Genomic DNA, 22,705 nt, shown 5'->3' with positions numbered 1-22,705 from the left:
CCCTTCCCTTCCCTTCCCTTCCCTTCCCTTCCCTTCCCTTCACCATCTATTTACTTCCTTTCCTTTCCTTTCCTTCCCTTCCCTTCCCTTCCCCATCTATTTACTTCCTTTCCTTCTTTCCTTTCCTTTCCTTCCCTCCCCTCCCCTCCTCTCTCCCCTCCCTCCCTCCCTTCCCCTCCCCTCCCCTTCCTTCCTCCCTCCCTCCCCTTCTGTCCCTCCCTCCTCTCCTCTCCTCTCCCCTCCCTCCCTTCCTTCCCCTCCCCTCCCCTTCCATCCTTCCTGCCTTCCTCCCTCCCCTCCCCTTCTGTCCCTCCCTTCCCTTCCCTCCTCTCCTCTCCCCTCTCCCCTCCCCCTTCCCCCCTTCATCCCATCCTTCTTAAATAAAGCTTCTACCGGTAGCCCTTAAAGAAGTATTGAAAATTCCCTTTGCAAGCCTGTGTCGTTCTCACCTGGTCAAGGAATGTCCGTTTTGATTTCAGCCCAATTGATGGGGCTGGGGGTTTGCCCAGCGGAGAGGGGTCAGGGCGGCCTCTCAGCTCGCCTTTATGCCGGTCCCTGCAAAACTGCCCCACTTTGGGTGTGTGACGGCTCCGCTTTAGTTTTATCTGCTACAGATGAGTAAAGTGACTTTTTGGACAGGAGATCCAGCTTCTTTCTGCCACGGCTCCATCATCCACGGTGTCTTTGAGGGATTCATCCGGACCCAGAATGGTACCTACTACGTTGAATCTGCTGCTGTGATCCAGCAGCCCCCCGGGGCCCATTCCTTGATCTACCACCAGAGAGACTTAGGTGAGAACATGGATCCCTGCAAGCGTCAAGCCTCCGTTCCCTCCCCAGGACAGATCCATCCAGCCCACATTTCCTTTCAAACAGAAGAGAGGAATAGAAGCGGGAGCACTTGCGCCCCACACGCTCCCAGGGGGTTCAAGGCCTCCGAAAGTGGCCATGAAACCGTCATGTTAACTAGGCAGAAAAGGGAGCTTGCGAAATCTTTAGCAAATAAAGACTTCAGTTGGGAGGGAGGGAGGGAGGGGAGGAGAGAGGGGGAGGGAGGAATGAATGAATGAAAAAGGAGAAGGAGAAGGAGGGAAGGGAGGGAGGGAGAGAGGAAAGAAGGAAGAAACTAGAGGAAGGAAGGTGTCAAGTTTCCGACATATGGGCTTTTCAAGTGACTCTGAGGCATTGTTTACCTTAAAAGTTCTTTATTAGCCTAATACACGGCAAATCCTTGCTCGAAGGAAGCTGGAATCTGAAATCTCTGCCCCCCCCCTTTGCACCATATATTAAAACACAATTCTCCACCTTTTCTAATTTTGTCATTAATCATATTCTCCAATTAATTTAAAGAATCAGTTTCCCTTCCCTTAGAAAACCCGCCAAGGTCTTATCTTCTTTAGATAGAGAGATGGCCTTGAAGGTGCAATCCTACTCATTCCCCCTCCCAACCTTAAACTCAATCTCTTAAAGCAATACACAAGTTTAACATATGAAATGGCTACTTCTTCATCTCTTGTCAAGCAATAACATTCGATGTTAGCAGCGTTGACATCAGGAAAGAAGGAAGGAAGGAAGGAAGGAAGGAAGGAAGGAAGGAAGGAAGGAAGGAAGGAAGGAAGGAAGGAGATGAAAAGCAGAGAGGAAGGAAGAAGAGGGAGGAAGGGAGTGAGGAAGGAGATGAAAAGCAGAGGAAGGAAGGAAAAAAGGAGGGAGGCAAGGAAGGAAGGAGAGAGAGAAAGAGAAAGAAAGAAAAAGAAAGAAAGAAAGAAAGAAAGAGAAAAAGAAAGAAAGAAAGAAAGAAAGAAAGAAAGAAAGAAAGAAAGAAAGAAAGAAAGAAAGAAAGAGAAATTTTTAATATTAGTATTTACTGTCTTAGTTGGGCATATGTTTAATTTTCTTTTAACTTTTGTATTTTTGTATATATATTTGCCCTGTTCACTGCCCTGAGTCCTTCAGGAGAAGGGCGGTATATAAATAAAATAATAATAATAATAATAATAATAATAATAATAATAATAATAATAATTATTATTATTATTATTATTATTATTATTATTATTATTATTATTATTATTATTATTATTATTATTATTATTATTATTATTATTATTATTAAAGAAAGACGCAGGACAGAACACAGATGATGTATCTTGCAGATTATAAACTTCTGCACGACCCCAAATCAGCATCCTTGGCTCAGACACTGCACAAACAACTGCAAGATTTCCAGCAGCGGCTAACAGCAAAGGTAAAAAGCATCCATCGCTAACCATATGCAGGTAGTCCTCGAGTTACAACAGTTCATTTAGTGACCATTTAAAGACACAGCATGACTGAAAAGGTTACTTATCAGCATTTTTCACACTTACGACCGTCGCAGCACCCCTACGGTCACGGGATAAAAATTCAGACGCTTGGCAACGGACTCCTATTTATGACGGTCGCAGCGTCCCGGGTTCATGTGATCCCCCTTTTACAACCTTCTGACAAGCAAAGTCAATCGGGGAAAGCCAGATTCACTTAACAGCCGTGTTACTGGCTTAACTCTTATGTAACTCAGCCTCCGATACGTCTTCTCACCTTCTTTCGCTCCAGGTATAAATGATTCATTCTCTCGCCCACCTGCTCCCTGGTTTCTCCACAGGCTAACTACCCTCATCGGCCCAGGAGGAGTTTGAACTATTCAAAAACTTCCTGCCTGCTTCATCTTCAAGCAGACCACCTTTTCTATCGACGGTTTGGCTCTGTGGAAGCTGTGATCGCCCAGGTATGCAAACTTTCTTTATACAAAAGAAAGAAAGAAAAGGATGAACGGGAGGGTCTATGGAAGTTCTCAGTCATCCCGGTCATGGTTGTCCCAAAGATGATGATGATGACGATAACAACAACAAACAACAACAACAACAACAACAACAACAACAACAATAACAATAATAATAATAATAATAATAATAATAATAATAATAATAATAAAGTTGGAAGGGACCTTGTAGGTCATCTAGTCCAACCCCCTGCTCAGGCAGGAAGCCCTATACCATTCCAGACAAATGGCTGTCCAGTCTCTTCTTAAAAACTTCCAGTGTTGGAGCATTCACAGCTTCTGGAGGCAGGTTGTTCCACTGAGTAATTGTTCTAACTGTCGGGAAGTTTCTCCTTAGATCCAGGTTGCTTCTCTCCTTTAGTAGTTTCCATCCGTTGCTTCTTGTCCTGCTTTCAGGTGCTTTGGGGAATAGCTTGACTCCCTCTTCTTTGTGGTAGCCCCTGAGATACTGGAAGACTGCTATCATGTCCCCCCTCGTCCTTCTCTTCATTCAACTAGACATTCCCAATTCCAGCAACCGTTCTTCACATGTTTTAAGACTTCAGTCCCCTGATCATCTTTGTTGCTCTTCTCTGTGCTCTTTCTAGAGTCTCAACATCTTTTTTACATTGTGGTGACCAAAACTGAATGCAGTATTCCAGGTGTGGCCTTACCAAGGCCTTGTAAAGTGATATTAACACTTCACTTGATCTTGATTCTCTCCCTCTGTTAACACCTCCTAGCACTTGGCAGCTGTTTTTTCAGGAGGCAAGTGGACTTTTTTGGTTTTTCCTTGAAGACGTTTCGCTTCTCCTTCCAAGAAGCTTCTTCGGTTCTGACTGGAGGGTGGGGAAGGGAAGGATTTCTATTCCTTGCAGACAGCTGGTCATTTGCCTTCTTTTAGAGAGTCCTTGAGGCCACCTGGAGATTTACCTGTGGGTCAAACTTCCAGGTGGCCTCAACAACTCTTGAAGAGAATGCAAATGACCAGCTATCTGCACGGAGTATCAGTCCTTCCATCCCCCACCCTCCAGTCAGAGCTGAAGAAGCTTCTTGAAGGACAAGCGAAACGTCTTCAAGGAAAAACAAGCAAGTCCAGTCGCCTCCTGAAAAACCACTTTTGGGACGAGGGTCAAGATAAAAGGAGGCGGAGCTAGGACAGGTCCCTCTTTGCCTAGCCCCGCCTTTGGTGAGTTGCCATGTCATTTCTAGGTGGGAGCGTGGGATTTGGCAAAGGATGCCCTCTTCCTGGGCATGTCTGTCATCCTCATCCCTGAGTTTCTGGGGGAGGGTAAGCTAATTCTGTAGTTGCATTCACACATGATGCTCAGCTGGGCTAAATGGGACTGGATATTAGCAGTGTTCCTCAGGCTTGGCTACTTGACATCGTACGGACTTCAACTCCCAGAATTCTCCAGCTAGCATGGCCACTGAGGAATTCTGGGAGTTGAAGTCCACGCGTCATAAAGTCGCCAAGGGCTGACTGAGGAATTCTGGGAGTTGAAGTCCAGTCATCATACAGTTACCAAGGGCTGACTGAGGAATACTGGGAGTTGAAGTCCATGCGTCATACAGTGGCCAAGGGCTGACTGAGGGATTCTGGGAGTTGAAGTCGATACCCCTTAAAATGGCCATGGTTGAGAAACACTGAGCTACAGTAGCAGAATCGGATGTGTTGTATGACCCTAGGAATCCAAGCATTGTGTGAACCCAGTCAAGAGATATCTCCGGAAATTCCTTCCCCCCCCCCCCTAGATTGCCAGCTATGTAAAAGCTGTGAACGCCATTTACGAAGCGGCTGAATTTGGCCGGATCGGGACCATCGAATTCAAAGTTAAGACGATCACGGTAGGTCCCACCTCCTTTTGGGTTACAGGGAATTTGTCATTAGGATTTCCCTTCCTGATTTGGGATTCTCCCTCTTTTGCAGATCGTCCGAGAAGAGGACCCATCACAGACCCCGTTCCTCAGTCCGGAGATGCTGCTTCTGCTGCACTCAAAAACCAATTGGAACGGTTACTGCTTGTCTTACTTGCTGACCGACCGGGATTACAGTGGCGTCCTTGGCATTGCTTTCAGTGGGCAACCAGGTGAGGTTCCCGTGGGATTCTGACCTGCCCACCAGAACTTTTTTTAAAATCCCATTTATATCCCGCCCTTCTCCGAAGACTCAGGGCGGCTTACAATCTAAAGCACAATGTGCTTAGCAGTAGCCTTCATTCTATGTATATGCCTGCTTATTAGGGTTTTCGGGGGCCCCCAAGCAGCATTATTACAAAGTCAGCTTAATTGCCCCCAACAATCTGGGTCCTCATTTTACCTACCTGGGAAGGATGGAAGGCTGAGTCAACCTTGAGCCTGGTGGGACTCGAACCTGCACTAATTGCAGGCAGCTGGTGTTACTTAAGGAGGCATTAGCCCACTGCGCCACCAAGGCTCTTCTGAAGATGAGATTTCAGAGACAAATTAGAATTCTACCGATTTTTAGGTTTAATAAAAACAATAAAGGAAAAAATGGTTAAGTACAGCATGTAACAATAGGGTGAGGTCACTCCAACTCCCACAGAAAAAGGTCCTGAGGTTGAGCAGCGACAGCTCCGTTGCCTCACTTAACAAATGCCTCACTTAGCAACCAAAATTATGGGCTCAAGGGTGGTCGTAAGTCAAGGACTACCCATACCATTTTGGACCAAGGGCTGTCTAATTACTTCTTAAAAGCCTCCAGTGCTGGAGCACCCAGTACTTCTGGAAGGCAAGCCGTTCCACTGATTTAATTGTTTTCACTGTTAGGAAATTTCTCCTTGATTCCAGGTTGCTTCTCTCTTTGTTTGGTTTCCATCCGTTGCTTTTTCTTCTGCCTTCAGGTGCTTTGGCGAATAGATTGAAACCCCCCCTGCCCCCCGTCTTCTTGGTGGCAGCCCCTCAAATACTGGAAGACTGCTATCATGTTCCCCCCTCCCCTTAGTCCTTCTCTTCTGAACTTTTACAGAAGACAGAATAACAGAAGTGGAAGGGACCTTGGAGGTCATCTAGTCCAACCCCCTGCTCAGGCAGGAAACCCTATACCATTTCAGACCAATGGCTGTCCAGTCTCTACTTAAAGACTTCCAGTATTGGAGCATCTACAGCTTCTGGTGGCAAGCTGTTCCACTGGTTCATTGTTCTAACTGTCAGGAAGTTTCTCCTTAGTTCCAGGTTGCTTCTGTCCTTGACTAGTTTCCATCCGTTGCTTCTTGTCCTGCCTTTGGGTGCTTTGGAGAATAGCTTGACTCCCTCCTCTTTGGGGCAGCCCCTGAGATATTGGAAGACTCCTATCCTGTCCCCCCTCGTCCTTCTCTTCATTAAACCAGACATATCCAATTCCAGCAACCGTTCCTTATATGTTTTAACCTCCAGTCCCCTGATCATCTTTGTTGCTCTTCTCTGCCCTCTTTCTAGAGTCTCAACATCATTTTATGTCGTGGCAGCCAAAACTGGATGCCGTATTCCAAGTCCTATCAAGGATTTTTGGCTGTGCAAGCAGAAGTCTTCGTTGGTTCTTTCTTCACTATGATTTTCATTTACAGGAGACTCTGGAGGGATTTGCTCAAAATATCAGCATTTCCTGGAGAAAGAGGCATCTCTGAACACGGAGTTGATCACCCTGCAGAAATATGGCCAGTTGCTCCCTCCAAGGATGATCCACATCACCCTGGCGCATGAATTTGGCCACAGCCTGGGGGCGCCAGTGAGTCTTCCTTTTTTGGGGTGACAATCCTTTAAATTTTAAAAGATCAGAATCAGAACAGATCTGGAAGGTACCGGGGAGGTCTTCTAGCTCCATCCCCAAATACCCACCCTGCTTCTTTCTCTGCAACTTTTTCTTACAGCACGACCAGACCAAAGAATGTTCCCATTTTGACCTCAACACCAGCCAGGGAAAATTCCTGATGTTCAATTATGCCACAGATGGGACCGAATTCAATAATGATAAATTCTCTCCATGTAGCATCGCTTATATTTCAAATATTCTGGAGCACAAGAAGGATCGATGTTTTGCAGGTTGGACGATCCGACTCGAGTTTAGATCTTTTGTTGTTGAAAAAATCCAGTTTGAAAGATTCGATTTCCAAGGATCCTGGATTAACGGCAGTGGACGGATCAGTTTTCCCAGACTTGGCCACTTTAAGAGATGTGGACTTCCACTCCCATTGCTGGCTGGGGAATATGGGAGTGGAAGTCCACGCCTCTTAAAGTGGCCAAGTCAGGAAAACACTGCTCTGCTCTATCCAATTCCTCTCTGTGGCCAATCTCTATCATTTAGTCATATAAGGTAGAGTCTTCCTCTGCATGGAAACTCCACTTTGCTGTTCAGAGTGAATTGGAACTAAGGCGGCGGGGGGGGGGGTTGTCTTCAAAATTGGCAACTTTAAGACTTGTGGACTTCAACTCCCAGAATTCCTCAGCCAGCCAGGAATTCTGGGAGTTGAAGTCCACAAGTCTTAAAGTTGCCACATTTGAAGAGCCCCTGAACTAAGCTGTTATCTAAGCAAGCTTCCCATTGTGCCCAAATTGATGCCAAGCAGGAAGACAATGACCCTCATCCTGTTGTTGGCTGAGAAATATGGGTAGACAACCTCTGCGTGTGTGTTGTGATTCCTCGCCACCCCGTGGATCTGGCAGTTGAGTCTGAGGAGTCAGATGAGGAGGAGGAGGAGGGGCCTGGAGTGACATCAGAGCCAGAGGAAGGCTCTGAGGAGCTCCAAGACTTACAGTCAGATGAGGAGCCCGGCCCCTCTACTCGCGCTCAGGCTGAGACACAGCTGTGCTGGGAGCCTGAGTTGGACAGTGATGAAGCACAGCTGGGAAATATCCAGGATGCACGAAAGCGCCGGCAAGATAAGAGAGTAGGACAGAGGAACGCAATGGGGCGGCTCCAAAGGCAAAGGAGAAGGCACTAGGAAGCCACGCCTGGGCTGAATTATAAAAGGGAAGGTGTGGGAGATGCTGGTTGCCAAGGGCAACCGATCGTGTCAAGGATGGAGTTTCTGTGGACTGTGTTTGTTTGCCTTGGACACTGACTCAGGTCTGCGAATAATAAAAGGGGTTTGGGTTTTTTCTGCGGTTCCTGCTTGTTTCTTGGAAGAGGGGTTTCTCCTTGTGAGCAGAACAAGGACTCACGTAGGCTGGGACAGAACACCCATTGACTTTGCCTGTTGAAAGCTGGCTGAGAATGGTGATCGCGCGGCTCGCCCCCCCCCCCCGTCGGAAAGCCAGTTGAAAGGTAGACTTTCTCTGCTCAGGGAGGCGCCACAGTATTTTCCACCAATACCTTTGAGACGCTGAGAAGCAAGGGATGAAATCAAGCCCCCCTTCTTTTAAGCTGTGGAGTCTGGCAGGTAGACTGCCACAGAGCACAGAGGCTCCACTGTGCCAGTAATGCTCACTGCAGCAGATAGGCATGAAATTGTCTGACTTCTGCTCCGGGCTGAATTCCACAGGATCAAGCCACTTTTGTCAACTCCTCCCGGGAATAGTACCGATTCCCCTCTTCTCTGTCTTCCTTTCCAGAAACCGACCGTCCCATCTGCGGGAACCAGATCGTGGATCCGGGAGAAGAGTGTGACGTTGGGAGCGACAATGAGGATGCCTGCTGCTACGGTGCCGGGGAGCCGAGGGGGATCCAGTGCCGGTTGAAACCAGGAGTATCCTGCAGGTAACGGCGACAAATTGGGCTTGTATGTTTATTTGTTTATTTACATTATTCATGTAATTATTTAAGAAAATTGATGTGGCTGCCCGACTCGCTCTCAGCGACTCACAAAGACACATAGCAGTAGCAGAATAACAAAATAACAGAGTTGGAAGGGACCTTGGAGGTCATCTAGTCCAACCCCCTGCTCAGGCAGGAAACCCTATCCCATTTCAGACAAATGGTTGTCCCAATCTCTTCTTAAAAACTTCCAGTGTTGGAGCATTCACAGCTTCTGGAGGCAGGTGGTTCCACTGACTAATTGTTCTCACTGTCAGGAAGTTTCTCCTTAGTTCCAGGTTGCTTCTCTCCTTGATTAATAATAATAATAATAATAATAATAATAATAATGATGATGATGATGATGATGATGATGATGATGATGATGATGATGATGATGTTGCAAGGGGCCTTGGAGGTCATCTAGTCCAACCCCCTGCTCAGGCAGGAAACCCTGTACCATTTCAGACAAATGGTTGTTCCAATCTCTTCTTAAAAACTTCCAGTGTTGGAGCATTCACCACTACTGGAGGCAGGTTGTTCCACTGGTTAATTGTCCTCACTTGTCAGGAAGTTTCTCCTTAATTCCAGGTGCTTCTCTCCTTGATTAATAATAATAATAATAATAATAATAATAATAATAATAATAATAATAATAATAATTATTATTATTATTAATAATAATAATAATAATAATAATGATGATGATGATGATGATGATGATGATGATGTTGGAAGGGGCCTTGGAGGCCATCTAGTCCAGCCCCTGCTCAGGCAGGAAACCCTATACCATTTCAGACAAATGGTAGTCCCAATCTCTTCTTAAAAACTTCCAGTGTTGGAGCATTCACCACTTCTGGAGGCAGGTTGTTCCACTGGTTAATTGTTCCAATTGTCAGGAAGTTTCTCCTTAATTCCAGGTGCTTCTCTCCTTGATTAATAATAATAATAATAATAATAATAATAATAATAATAATAATAATAAAAATTATTATTATTATTATTATTATTATTATTAATAATAATAATAATGATGATGATGATGATGATGATGATGATGATGATGATGATGTTGGAAGGGGCCTTGGAGGCCATCTAGTCCAGCCCCTGCTAAGGCAGGAAACCCTATACCATTTCAGGCAAATGGCTGTCCAGTCTCTTCTTAAAAACTTCCAGTGTTGGAGCATTCACCACTTCTGGAGGCAGGTTGTTCCACTGGTTAATTGTCCTCACTTGTCAGGAAGTTTCTCCTTAATTCCAGGTGCTTCTCTCCTTGATTAATAATAATAATAATAATAATAATAATAATAATAATAATAATAATAATAATAGTAAATAATAATAATAATAATAATAATAATAATAATAATAATAATAATAATGATGATGATGATGATGATGATGATGATGATGATGATGATGATGATGTTGGAAGGGGCCTTGGAGGCCATCTAGTCCAGCCCCTGCTCAGGCAGGAAACCCTATACCATTTCAGACAAATGGTTGTCCCAATCTCTTCTTAAAAACTTCCAGTGTTGGAGCATTCACAGCTTCTGGAGGCAGGTAGTTCCACTGGTTTATTGTTCTCACTGTCAGGGAATTTCTCCTGAGTTCTATGTTGCTTCTCTCCTTGGTTAGTTTCCATCCATTGTTCCTTGTCCTGCCTTCAGGTTCTTTGGAGAATAGCTTGACTCCCTCTTCTTTGGGGCAGCCCCTCAAATATTGGAAGACTGCTATCACGTCACCCTCCGGTCCTTCTTTTAACTGGAATAGACCTAGCCAATTCATGCAACCAATATTAAATTAACATTATTAAATTTATTTAATATTAAATTATTGCAACTAAGCAATAGCCGCTCCATAGTGTTTTACAGCCCTTTCTAAGCGGTTTAGAGTCAGTCTCTGCCCCGCCCCAACAATCTGGGTCGTCATTTTAGTGACCTCAGAAGGATGGAAGGTTGAGTCAACCTTGAGCCGGTCAGGATCAAACTCCAGACTGTGGGCAGAGTTTGCCTGCAATACTGCATTCTAGCCACTGGGCCAAGATGGCGCCTACATCCTGGCTTTATTTTTATGAATAACCCAAGGCAGGGAAGATACCTAGTACCCCTTCCTCCTCCTGTTTTCCCCACAACAGCTCTGTGAGGTGGATTGGGCAGAGAGAGTATGGGTCAGAGTCACCCAGATGCCTTTCGTGCCTAAGTCAGGACTAGAACTCACCATCTCCTGGCGATTGGCCCAAACTGCTTAGCCAGCTTTCATGCCTAAGGCGGGACTAGAACTGACCGTCTCCCGTTAATTGGCCCGAATTGCCTAGCCACCTTTCACGCCTAAGGCGGGACTAGAACTCAGCATCGCCTAGTGGTTGGTTCGATGTCACCCAGGCAACTTTCGTGCCTACGTTAGGACTAAAACTCAGTTTCCTGGTTATTGGTTAAAAGCCACCCAGCCGGCTTTTGTGCCTAAGGCAGGATTAGAACTCGCCGTCTCCTGGTGATTGGTCTAGAGTAGACTCTAGAGTCCCCCAGCTGGTTTTCACGGCTAAGGTGGGACTTGAACTCACAGTCTTAGATCCCTTCCTACAATCCCCTTTAAAGAGAGAAGCATTGCATATCTGTAAAGTGGGGAGCCCCCTTTTGAGTCAGTGCCTGAGTTGATAACGATCCTTGGGGTGGGGTGGGAGGGGCAAGAGAATAATGTCGAAAGAAAAATCTTCATCAGGGTCTAGTCCAAACTGGGAATAATCAACATGGAGGCTGCTTTACAAAGAAGTTACAATTTATTGAAGAGCAGAGCCAGACAGAAAGATGGCTCTGGAGGAAAAAGTGACCACATATAGCTGGGAGTGGTGGGTTTTTATCCCTCCTTGAGCTTTTGTGTTTGGAGTTGTTCCTGCGGCATGAACTTTGGCCAGAGTCTGAGTGTGCCTTTCTGGTATTCTGACGGTGATGGGTTAAACCTATTATGTCCCAAAGGTCATATCCTGCTTCCCTGGGTCTGTGGCTGATGACTATGTCCTGTGTTGGATTTTTTTGGGGGGTGCGAGGGATTGTTGATTCTAGGGATCTTTGTCTTTCTCATCCCAGCTTCCTGGCTCCAATCTTTCTGACAAGATCATCACATCTGCATTTCTGCAGACCTGGTTTCAGTTTGGAGCAGAGAGACTTGAGGGTGGGGTTGGTTTCTGCCTTTAAGATCCTTTGGGGAAATATATAATATTCTGCCTCTTTAATATTTCCCCCAAATATTTCTTTCTCTGGATTCTTCCCACAAGAGCTTCCTCCTAGCAGAAGCATTCTTAACAACTGCAGGAGGAAAGGTGTTAACATGGGGGCAAGGCTCACTTAACAACCGTCTTGCTTAGCAGCGGAAATGTTGGGCTCCCTTGCGGTCGTAAGTCAAGGACTACCTGCGTAAGACGCTCCGTTTGTTTTTAGAGGCCGTCTCTTAACGTTTCAGCTCCTTTTTTTTTACAGCCCCAGTCAAGGACTCTGTTGTGAGCAGAACTGTGTCCTTAAACCTCTGGGACAACGGTGCCAGGAAGAGAGCGAATGTGCTTCGGAAAGCCTCTGCACGGGGTCGAGTCCCACATGTCCAGACCCCCTACCGAAAGCCAACCTCAGCCCCTGCGGCCTTGGCCTCCGCCTGTGTTCAAATGGGGTGAGTCCTGTGGAGGCCGTCCAGAAATGCTAATGTGACCTTTACATCCGAATGGAGCCTCCAGGCTCAAGAGCAGTCTACCATGGAAAACTTAAGAAGACCGGTGTGTGTGTGTGTGGGGGGGGGAACTGGTATGACCAGAGGGGTAAGGTTTTTTTAAAAAAGAAACGATCCTTTGGAGGTTTGATTGCTGTGGGAAACACGGTGCGATTGAAGGAAAAACTCTTTTTGTCCTGATTCAGATAAAGCTGGACGGGTAGTCCTCGGGCTTACGACCGTGACGGAGCGCCAAAATCTCCGTCGCTGACCAAATTTCAGTTGTTAAAGAGAGTGCTGCCCGGTTCGATGAGTTTTTTTTTTTTTTGCCGCAGTTGTTATGCGAATGGCTGTGGATGTTAAGTGAACCGTGAGGTTGTTAAGCGGATCTGGCTCCTCGCCCACTCCTCCCCACCCCCACTGACCTTGCTTGTCTGGAGATGGCAGGGCAGATTACAAATGCTGAACATGTGATCCCTGGGACACTGTCATAAGTAAAGGCGGGTTTGCCACGCACCCGAATGTCAGTCACGTGACCATGGGGATGCTAATAATAATAATAATAATAATAATAATAATAATAATAATAATAATAATAATAATAATAATAATAATAAGAAGAAGAAGAAGAAGAAGAAGAAGAAGAAGAAGAAGAAGAAGAAGAAGAAGAAGAAGAAGAAGAAGAAGAAGTTGGAAGGGACCTTGGAGGTCATCTAGTCCAACCCCCTGCTAAGGCAGGAAACCCTATACCATTTCAGGCAAATGGCTCTCCAGTCTCTTCTTAAAAACTTCCAGTGTTGGAGCATTCACCACCTCTGGAGGCAGGTTGTTCCACTGGTTAATTGTTCTAACTGTCAGGAAGTTTCTCCTTAGTTCTAGGTTGCTTCTCTCCTTGACTAGTTTCCATCCGTTGCTTCTCGTCCTGAGTGGACACGATAGCAGTCTTCCAGTATTTGAGGATGTTGAAAGAAGAAAAGAAGAAGAAGAAGAAGAAGAAGAAGAAGAAGAAGAAGAAGAAGAAGAAGAAGAAGAAGAAGAAGAAGAAGAAGAAGAAGAAGAAGAAGAAGAAATTGGAAGGGACCTTGGAGGTCATCTAGTCCAACCCCCCACTCAGGCAGGAAACCCTATACCATTTCAGACAAATGGCTCTCCAGTCTCTTCTTAAAGACTTCCAGTGTTGGAGCATTCACCACTTCTGGAGGCAGGTTGTTCCACTGGTTAATTGTTCTCACTGTCAGGAAGTTTCTCCTTAGTTCTAGGTTGCTTCTCTCCTTGACTAGTTTCCATCCATGTTGTGTGGGGGGGGGAAAGTCCTAAGCCACTTTTTTCAGTACCATTGTAAGTTCAGTCACTAAATGAACAGTTGTGAGTTGAGGACTACTATCTTTGCCATCGCTGGATGAACCCAGCAATTCCTCAACTTTTTTCAAAATGTCCGCCCTGCAGGGGAAAAAAAAAATCCAAGTCTGGATCTGGTAACTTCAAACGGCCGTAAGTGGAGGACGAACCTGTAAAAGTCTTCTCTTCTGCCTTTCAGCTCTGCGAAGGGTCCCTCTGCAGCCAGCATGGGTTGGAGGAATGCCAATGTGTCTCTAGTCCTCTGCGAGGAAGATGCCATCTCTGCTGCCAGCTGCCAGGTCAGTTTCTAACCTCACTCGTGCTCCCAACATTTGAGACGGTCCACAGATGGAAAAGAAAGACTCAAAAACTTCACTGATTCTATGCCAAATATCAGGCTCATAATTCTTGAGGTATGACCGTAATGGAACCTGCCCAATTATGGTTGTTAAATGGTAATGGCGGTAAAACGGGTCAGTCATGTGATCAAGCTGAGTTTACAATATTGTTTGCAGTGGTTGTTAAGTAGAATAAGAGTGGAGTGGAGTGGAGTGGAGTGGAGTGGAGTGGAGTGGAGTGGAGTGGAGTGGAATAGAATAGAATAGAATAGAATAGAATAGAATAGAATAGAATAGAATAGAATAGAATAGAATAGAATAGAATAGAATAGAATAGAATAGAATAGAATAGAATATGGAATGGAATGGAATGGAATGGAATGGAATGGAATGGAATGGAATGGAATGGAATTAGAAGAATGGAATGAAATGAAATGAAATAATTTAGAATAGAATAGAATAGAATAGAATAGAATAGAATAGAATAGAATAGAATAGAATAGAATAGAATAGAATAGAATAGAATAGAATAGAAGAATAGAATGGAATCAAATAGAATTACAGGATAGAATAGAATGGAATAGAATAGAATAGAATAGAATAGAATAGAATAGAATAGAATAGAATAGAATAGAATAGAATGGAATGGAATGGAATGGAATGGAATGGAATGGAATGGAATGGAATCAAATAGAATTACAGAATAGAATGGAATGGAATGGAATGGAATGGAATGGAATGGAATGGAATGGAATAGAATAGAATAGAATAGAATAGAATGGAATGGAATGGAATGGAATGGAATGGAATGGAATGGAATGGAATGGAATGGAATAGAATTACAGGATAGAAAAGAATGGAGTGGAGTGGAGTAGAGTAGAGTAGAGTAGAGAGAGTAGAATAGAGTAGAGTAACAGAGTTGGAAGGGACACTGGAGGTCTTCTAGTCCAGCCCCCTGCTCAGGCAGAAACCCTGTACGATTTCAGACAAGTGGTTGTCCAGCCTCTTAAGTGAAAATAGCCGCCTCCGAGTTCCTCCACTTGGAGGCTGAGGTGAGGAGTCAGCTTTCTATTGTACCGTATAGAGCAGAGTTTCTCAACCTTGACAACTTTTAAGATGTGTGGACTTCAACTCCCAGAATTCCCCAGCCAGCCATGCCACACTACAGTACTATACATTTAGTCCTCAACTTACGCCCACAATTGGACCAGCATTTCTTTTGCTGAGTAAGGCAGTTGTTAAATTAGTCGCACCTGAATTTACCTTTTTGGCCACAGTTAAGCAAATCACTGTGGTTGTTAAATAAACCATGCAGTCGTTAAGTGAATCTGGCTTCCCCCATTGGCTTTGTTTGTCCGAAGCCGCTTAGGAAGCTGCAAATGATGATTCACGCCATGTTAGGATGCTGCAGCCATTGTAAATACATCCTGGTTGCCACATGACCTAATTCTGATCACTTTTCTCAGTGCTGTTGTAACTTTGAGTGGTTGCTAAATGTACTGTTGTAAGCTGAGGACTAGCTGTAGAGGAAGAGGAAGGAAGGGAAAGTGCAGGTGTGCCCTGTTTATTGTCTCTATTCTTGCCAAAACATGTAAGTTGTATAAAAAGAGAGAATAAATCCCACACTCCCTTCCAACACTGATGATGTTACCTAGTTGGGTCGTGAAATGTCTGCAAGAAAACAACCAAGCTCAGAGAGCACCAAGGACCCCACAGTCCCCTTCCTCCTCCTCCTCCTCCTCCTCCTCCTCCTCCTCCTCCTCCTCCTCCTCCTCCTCCTCCTCCTCCTTTCCTACACAAACCCGACTCCTTTCTAAGACTGATGATGTTACCTAGTTGGGTCGTGAGACGTCTGCAAGAAAATCACCAAGCTCAGAGAGCATCAAGGACTTCACAGTCCTCCTCCTCCTCCTCCTCTCCCCAAACCCCACTCCCTTCTAGCACCTGATGATGCTACCTAGTTGGGTAATGAAACGTCTGCAAGAAAACAACCAAGCTCAGAGAGCATCAAGGACTCCACAGTCCTCCTCCTCCTCCTCCTCCTCCTCCTCCTCCTTTGCTACACAAACCTGACTCCTTTCTAACACTGATGATGTTACCTAGTTGGGTCGTGAAACGTCTGCAAGAAAACAACCAAGCTCAGAGAGCATCAAGGACTCCACAGTCCTCCTCCTCCTCCTCCTCCTCCTCCTTTGCTACACAAACCTGACTCCTTTCTAACACTGATGATGTTACCTAGTTGGGTCGTGAAATGTCTGCAAGAAAACAACCAAGCTCAGAGAGCAGCAAGGACTCCATAGACCACACTCCTCCTTCTCCTCCTCCTCCTCCTCCCCCTCCCCCTCCTCCTTTCCTCCACAAACCCCACTCCCTTCTAACACTGATGATGTTGCCTAGTTTGGGTCATGAAACGTCTGCAAGAAAACAACCAAGCTCAGAGAGCACCAAGGCCTCCATAGTTCAACCCTGAGCTACAAATATTCTCTCCCTTAATATAAGACTGGAAGTTCGCTTCAGGGATCAGATGTTGCCAGCTGTTCTTTCTCACAGTAGCCACTCCGATTCTGAGTAATGTGTTGGTCTTTGCTGCCTGGTGCCAAGATCCTAGCTAGCTTCAGCGATGTTGCGCTTGCCCTGAAGACATCCACCCTTAAGCATCCCCAAGATGCTTTTTCCCCTGAGGCGACTGGATTTTCTTGTTTTTCTTAAACAAACCCTAAGCATTTATTCTTCTCCCCCCCCACCTTCCCTTCCCCTCCCGCTGCTTTTCTAGGACAAACTGAGACCTGTGCCAGCACCTCCTCGGAGATCTGGGACCGTTTCTTCAACGGTTCGGACCTCCCGCTCCTCCCGGGCTCACCGTGCGGTGACAAGAACGGCTACTGTGACAAATTCCACATCTGCCGGTTTGTAGACGAAGACGGTCCCATTGCGAGGGTGAAAAACTTCATCCTGGACTTCATGGAAATGGACGACCTGGCCACCTGGATGCAGGTGAGGACACCAGAGTAGACTAGAGCAGGGGTCTTCAAACGTGGCCCTTTTGTGACTTGTGGACTTCAACTCCCAGAATTCCTCAGCCAGGCACATGTGTGCCTGCCTGAGGAATTCTGGGGGTTGAAGTCCACAAGTCACAAAAGGGCCATGTTTGAAGACCCCTGGACTAGAATAACAGAGTTGGAAGGGGCCTTGGAGGTCTTCTAGCCCAACCCCCTGCTCAGGCAGGAAACCCTATACCATTTCAGACAAATGGCTGTCCAGTCTCTTCTTAAAAACTTCCAGTGTTGGAGCATTCACAGCTTCTGGAGGCAGGTTGTTCCACTGGTTAATTGTTCCGACTGTCAGGAAGTTTCTCCTTAATTCCAGGTTGCTTCTCTCCTTGATGAGTTTCCATCCGTTGCTTCTTGTCCTGCTTTCAGGTGCTTTGGGGAATAGCTTGACTCCCTCTTCTTTGGGGCAGCCCCTGAGATACTGGAAGACCGCTGTCATGTCTCCCCTCGTCCTTCTCTTCATTAAACTACACATACCCAATTCCAGCAACCGTTCCCTATATGTTTTATCCTCCAGCCCCCTAATCATCTTGGTTGCTCTTCTCTGTACCCTTTCTAGAGTCTCGACATCTTTTTTACATCGTGGTGACCAAAACTGGATGCCGTATTCCAGGTGTGGCCTTACCAAAGCATTGTAAAGTGGTATTAGTACTTCATGTCAATACCATTGTCTCTTGTGGATGTAGGTTGGAAAGACTTTGAAGAACCTCTATGGAGATTCTCAATCATCCATATCATTGTTGTCCCAAAAGGCAACTGGACTTTTTTTGGTTTTCATTTTCTTTTGAAAATATTTCACTTCTATTACTTGGAAACCACTTCTGGACTTATGCAGCAGGTGGGGAAAAATGAAACTTTGATTTTTTTGGGGGGGGGTGGTGGTTTGTTTGAGGTTGTATGTTATATTACTGTATTCTATTGCACCGAAAAGAACCAGAAGTCAAAACAACAACAACAACAACAACAACAACAATAATAATAATAATAATAATAATAATAAATCAATAATAAATCAATAATAATAATAATAATAATAATAATAATAATAATAATAATAATAATAATAATAATAATGTTGGAAGGGACCTTGGAGGTCATCTAGTCCAACCCCCTGCTCAGGCAGGAGAACTTGTACAATACTTCCTTTTTCTTTTCCCTTTTCCCTGACGCTTTTTCTTTCCTCTTCCCCTTCTCCTGCCCTATATTTTCCCACCACTCTCATTCTTCTTTGCATTTTTGTGTTTGGTATTTTGAGAAGACTCGTAAAACTTAAGAAACCGAAAACGTTTGGGTTTTTTTTGCTTCTCACCCAAGAAGCTTCGAAGAAGCGAAATGTTTTCAAAGGATAAAAAAGCCAAGAAAAGTCCAATTGCCTTTTGGAAAAAGCATTTTGGGGACAATCTTTAAGAATAGAGAGATGCCGCCTAGAGAAATATCAGATAAAAGGAGGAGTTGCTTAATAGTCAAGAGAAAAAAAACGTAGGAAGGACCCATTTTTAATTAAAGGTAAAGGTAAAGGTTCCCCCGCACATGCCTATACCATTTCAGGCAAATGGCTGTCCAGTCTCTTCTTAAAAACTTCCAGTGTTGGAGCATTCACCACCTCTGGAGGCAGGTCGTTCCACTGGTTAGTTGTTCTCACTGTCAGGAAATTCCTCCTTAGTTCCAGGCTGCTTCTCTCCTTGGTTAGTTTCCATCCGTTGCTTCTCATCCTGCTTTCAGGCGCTTTGGAGAATAGCTTGACTGCTTCTTCTTTGGGGCAGCCCCTGAAATATTGGAAGGCTGCTATCATGTGCCCCCTCATCCTTCTCTTCATTAAACTAAGGTAAGGTAAAGTAAGGTAAAGGTTCCCCTGCACACACGTGCTAGTCGTTTCCGACTCTAGGGGCCGGTGCTCATCTCCGTTTCAAAGCCGAAGAGCCAGCGCTTGTCCGAGGACGTCTCCGTGGTCATGTGGCCGGCATGACTAGACGCCAAAGGCGCACGGAATGCTGTTGTTACCTTCCCACCATAGTGGTCCCTATTTTTCTACTTGCATTTTTTTTACGTGCTTTCGAACTGCTAGGTTGGCAGAAGCTGGGACGCGTAACAGGCGCTCGCTCTGCTACGCGGCACTCGGGATTCGACCCGCCAAACTGCCGACCTTCTGATCGACAAGCTCAGCGTCCTAACCCACTGAGCCACCGCGTCCCTCATTTTTAATTAGTCAGCTATAAAAAGAGACCGTGGGAGGATTTTTCCTGTCGGACTTGCAAGATTCTGTCCCTGGAGACTGGCAATAAAGAATCAGTTTTGTATAGTTGGCGTCTGGCTTACCTGGAAGGGCGGATAATTGAAGACAAACTTTCAAGCCTTTCCACAGTTTAGTACAGGCAGTCCTCGGCTTACAACAGTTCATATTAGTGACCGTTCAAAGTTACAACGGCACTGAAAAAGGGAGCTAGGACCGTTTTTCGCGCTCGCCAGGGCCGCAGCATCCCTGGCGGTCACGTGATCAAAAGTCAGAGTCTTGGCAATTGACTCGTATTTAGGACGGTCACAGAAGGTTTTGCAACTTTCCAACCGAGCAAAGTCAACGGGGAAGCCGGTTTCACTTAACAGCCGTGTTACTGATTTAACAACTCCAGTGATTCGCTTAACAACGGTGGCAAGAAAGGCCGTAAAATGGGGCCACAATCGCATAACAAATTGTCTCGCTTAGCCATGGAAATTTGGGGCTCAGTTGTGTGGTCGTAAAACTTTTTTTTGTTTGCAGTTATTATTTTTTTTAAAAAAAAAACTGCCCAAAAGATGAAACTGTCTTTTCTTTTTAATTCCTCCCTTCCTTCCTTCCTTCCCTTTCTTTCTCTCCCTTCCTTTCTTTCTTCTTCCTTCCTTCTTTCTTTCCTTTTTTTTCTTCCTTCCTTCCCTTTCCTTTCTTTCTCTCCCTTCCTTCCTTTCTTCTTCCTTTTTTTCTTTTCTTCTTCCTTCCTTCCGTTCTTCTTTCCTTCCTTCCTTCCTTCCCTTTCTTTCTCTCCCTTCCTTTTTCTTCTTCCTTCCTTCTTTCTCTTTCTCTCCCTTCCTTCCTTTCTTCTTCCGTTTTTCTTTCTTTCTTCTTCCTTCCTCTTTCTTTCCTTCCTCCCTCCCTTCCTTCCCTCTTTCTATCCCTTCCTTCCTTTCTTCTTCCTTCCTTCCTTCTTTCTCTTTCCTTTTTTCTTCCTTCCTTCCCTTTCCTCTTTCTCTCCCTTCCTTCCTTTCTTCTTCCCTTTTTCTTTCTTTCTTCTTCCTTCCTTCCTTTCTTTCTTTCCTTCCTTCCCTTTCTTTCTCTCCCTTCCTTCCTTTCTTCTTCCTTTTTTTCTTTCTTCTTCCTTCCTTCCGTTCTTCTTTACTTCCTTCCTTCCTTCCCTTTCTTTCTCTCCCTTCCTTTTTCTTCTTCCTTCCTTCCTTCTTTCTCTTTCTCTCCCTTCCTTCCTTTCTTCTTCCATTTTTCTTTTTCTTCTTCCTTCCTCTTTCTTTCCTTCCTCCCTTCCTTCCTTCCCTCTTTCTATCCCTTCCTTCCTTCCTTTCTTCTTCCTTCCTTCCTTCTTTCTCTCTTTCCCTTTTTTTCTTCCTTCCTTCCCTTTCCTCTTTCTCTCCCTTCCTTCCTTTCTTCTTCCCTTTTTCTTTCTTTCTTCTTCCTTCTTTCCTTCCTTCCTTCCCTTTCTTTCTCTCCCTTCCTTCCTTTCTTCTTCCTTCTTTCTCTTTCCCTTTTTTTCTTCCTTCCTTCCCTTCCCTTTCTTTCTCTCCCTTCCTTCCTTTCTTCTTCCTTCCTTTCTTCTTTCCTCCTTCCTTCCTTCCTTCCTTCCTTCCTTCCTTCCTTCCTTCCTTCCTTCCTTCCTTCCTTCCTTCTTTACTGTATATGCCGCCCATTTTGCCAAGACCTGACTTGCCAAGAGATCCAGTTTTTGGTATTACTGTCCAAGGACTTCACGCTAATTGTGCGCCTGTGTGGGTTTCTTTCTACAGACACATTGGTGTGCTATCCTTCTCGTGGTTTTGACCTTAGCAGCCATGATGGCTGGCACAGTCTTCCTTTTTGGAAGGACAGTCAGCAACGAATCAGGTAATTGGATCTGTGTGTTTGGTGGGGGCGGGGTGGTGGTGTAGTAGGTCTACTTTTTAACACACCCGACTTGGCTAGGAAAAGTTTGAACAGTTAGTGCAGAGTTTCTCAACCGTCTCAACTTTAAGAGGTCTGAACTTCAACTCCCAGAATCCCCCAGCCAGCCATGGCCTTTGAACTTCATAAATTCACATGCAGGAACCATCTTGGGTGAGCATCAAATAGGATTAGTCCAGGGGTCTTCAAGCTTGGCCCTTTGATGACTTGTGGACTTCAACTCCCAGAATTCCTCAGCCAGGACTCCGTTACTCATTTCTGCTTAGGCAAAGAAACCATCTCTGAGACTATGAGGCCGGGGGTTGGACTAGAAGACCTCCGAGGTCCCTTCCAACTACTTTATGTTCTGTGATTCCTAGCAGATGCAAACGTCCCCAGGATCTCTCGCAAGGCAGCAGCTGTTGAACATCAGGGGAAGAAACAACAGACTTCCTTTAACAGGGAAGAGGAGATTTCTATCAAAACGCACCGGAAGAGGCCGCGCTCTGGCCCTGTGGAGCTTTGCTAAGCTTCGGACAAGCCGCATCTGCCCCAAGGCACGCTTGTGGTTGCAGCACGGGTAACACCAGCATCCCGCAATCCATCACACTGAAGGGCACGGGAAAAATATGGAGATTTGCTTACTGATACGACCCCTCTAATTTTCATTTTCTCCCTTTCCTTTTTTTTGCTTTTCTTTTTAAAAAATGACTGATTAAAAAATAGCCATTTTAGAAAATTGCTTTGGATGCCTGTCTTTGGATTGAAAGAGGTTGAGTTGGGGGTAACATGATGCGGGATCACCTCTGTGGGGACCCCAATTATTCGTGAGATAGAGGTTCATAGATGATAATATCATCTCTCTCTCTCTCTGTGTGTATATATATATATATATATATATATATATATATATATATATATATATATATATATATATATATATGTATATATATATATGTATATATGTATATATGTATATATATATATGTGTATATATATATATATATATATATATATATATATATATATATATAGAGAGAGAGAGAGAGAGAGAGAGAGAGAGAGAGAGAGATGATATTTATCAGTGATGGCGAATCTTTTATAGACCAAGTGCCCAAACTGCAACCCAAAACCCACTTATGTATCGTCAGGTGCCGGGTGGGTGTGGCCAATTGGGTGGGCGTGGCTGCAGTGGTAACGGCTGACTGGGTGGGGCTAAAAAAGTTCATTCAATCAACTCCAACTTTCCCCGCGAGTTTAAATTGATTGATTGATTGAACCTTTTTTTTTTTGGTACATGGCGGCGGAGGCCTAAAGCGAAAAGGTTTTATAAAACCCAGCTGAAGGCCTAGGGCTGGGGCGAGGGTGTGCGTGCCCAGAGAGGGCTCTGCATGCCACCTGTGGCACGTGTGCCATAGGTTTGCCACCACGGATATACATGGTATATAGATATAGATGATATAGATGTTGATAGATATATAGTAGATAATATACATAAATGATAGATTGATAAAAGATAATATAGATGATATAAGGATGAGATGATTGCTTGTATAAACAGAGGAATAGAATCAAAATCACGTGATGTATTAGTACCGCTTTATAAAGCCTTAGTAAGGCCAAACCTGGAATACT

At 44.9% G+C, this 22,705-nt stretch overlaps 1 protein-coding gene and 1 long non-coding RNA gene across 2 annotated transcripts in view; both read left to right on the top strand.

Annotated features, from left to right (window-relative positions):
* Positions 1-21,781, top strand: part of LOC310640902 (disintegrin and metalloproteinase domain-containing protein 10-like) — a 22,676-nt gene extending 895 nt beyond the window's left edge. Inside the window, exons 2-14 of the mRNA XM_083363466.1 lie at positions 640-792; positions 2,157-2,248; positions 2,645-2,767; positions 4,556-4,648; positions 4,731-4,890; positions 6,367-6,527; positions 6,670-6,841; positions 8,351-8,495; positions 12,008-12,191; positions 13,765-13,864; positions 16,677-16,897; positions 20,938-21,034; positions 21,451-21,781. Of these exons, the coding sequence (XP_083219592.1) occupies positions 640-792; positions 2,157-2,248; positions 2,645-2,767; positions 4,556-4,648; positions 4,731-4,890; positions 6,367-6,527; positions 6,670-6,841; positions 8,351-8,495; positions 12,008-12,191; positions 13,765-13,864; positions 16,677-16,897; positions 20,938-21,034; positions 21,451-21,599 (1,850 nt within the window). The 3' untranslated portion in view covers positions 21,600-21,781. The remainder of the gene's footprint in view (positions 1-639; positions 793-2,156; positions 2,249-2,644; positions 2,768-4,555; positions 4,649-4,730; positions 4,891-6,366; positions 6,528-6,669; positions 6,842-8,350; positions 8,496-12,007; positions 12,192-13,764; positions 13,865-16,676; positions 16,898-20,937; positions 21,035-21,450) is intronic.
* The window catches only part of LOC310641964, a 222,014-nt gene that overhangs the window by 93,620 nt on the left and 105,689 nt on the right, over positions 1-22,705 (top strand). The gene's annotated exons all lie outside the window — the stretch shown is intronic.

Source organism: Vipera ursinii (assembly GCF_947247035.1).
Source record: "Vipera ursinii genome assembly, chromosome: 1".
NCBI lineage: Eukaryota > Metazoa > Chordata > Lepidosauria > Squamata > Viperidae > Vipera > Vipera ursinii.
Note: the sequence above shows the minus strand (reverse complement) of the source record. Positions and strands in the feature narration are given on the sequence as shown.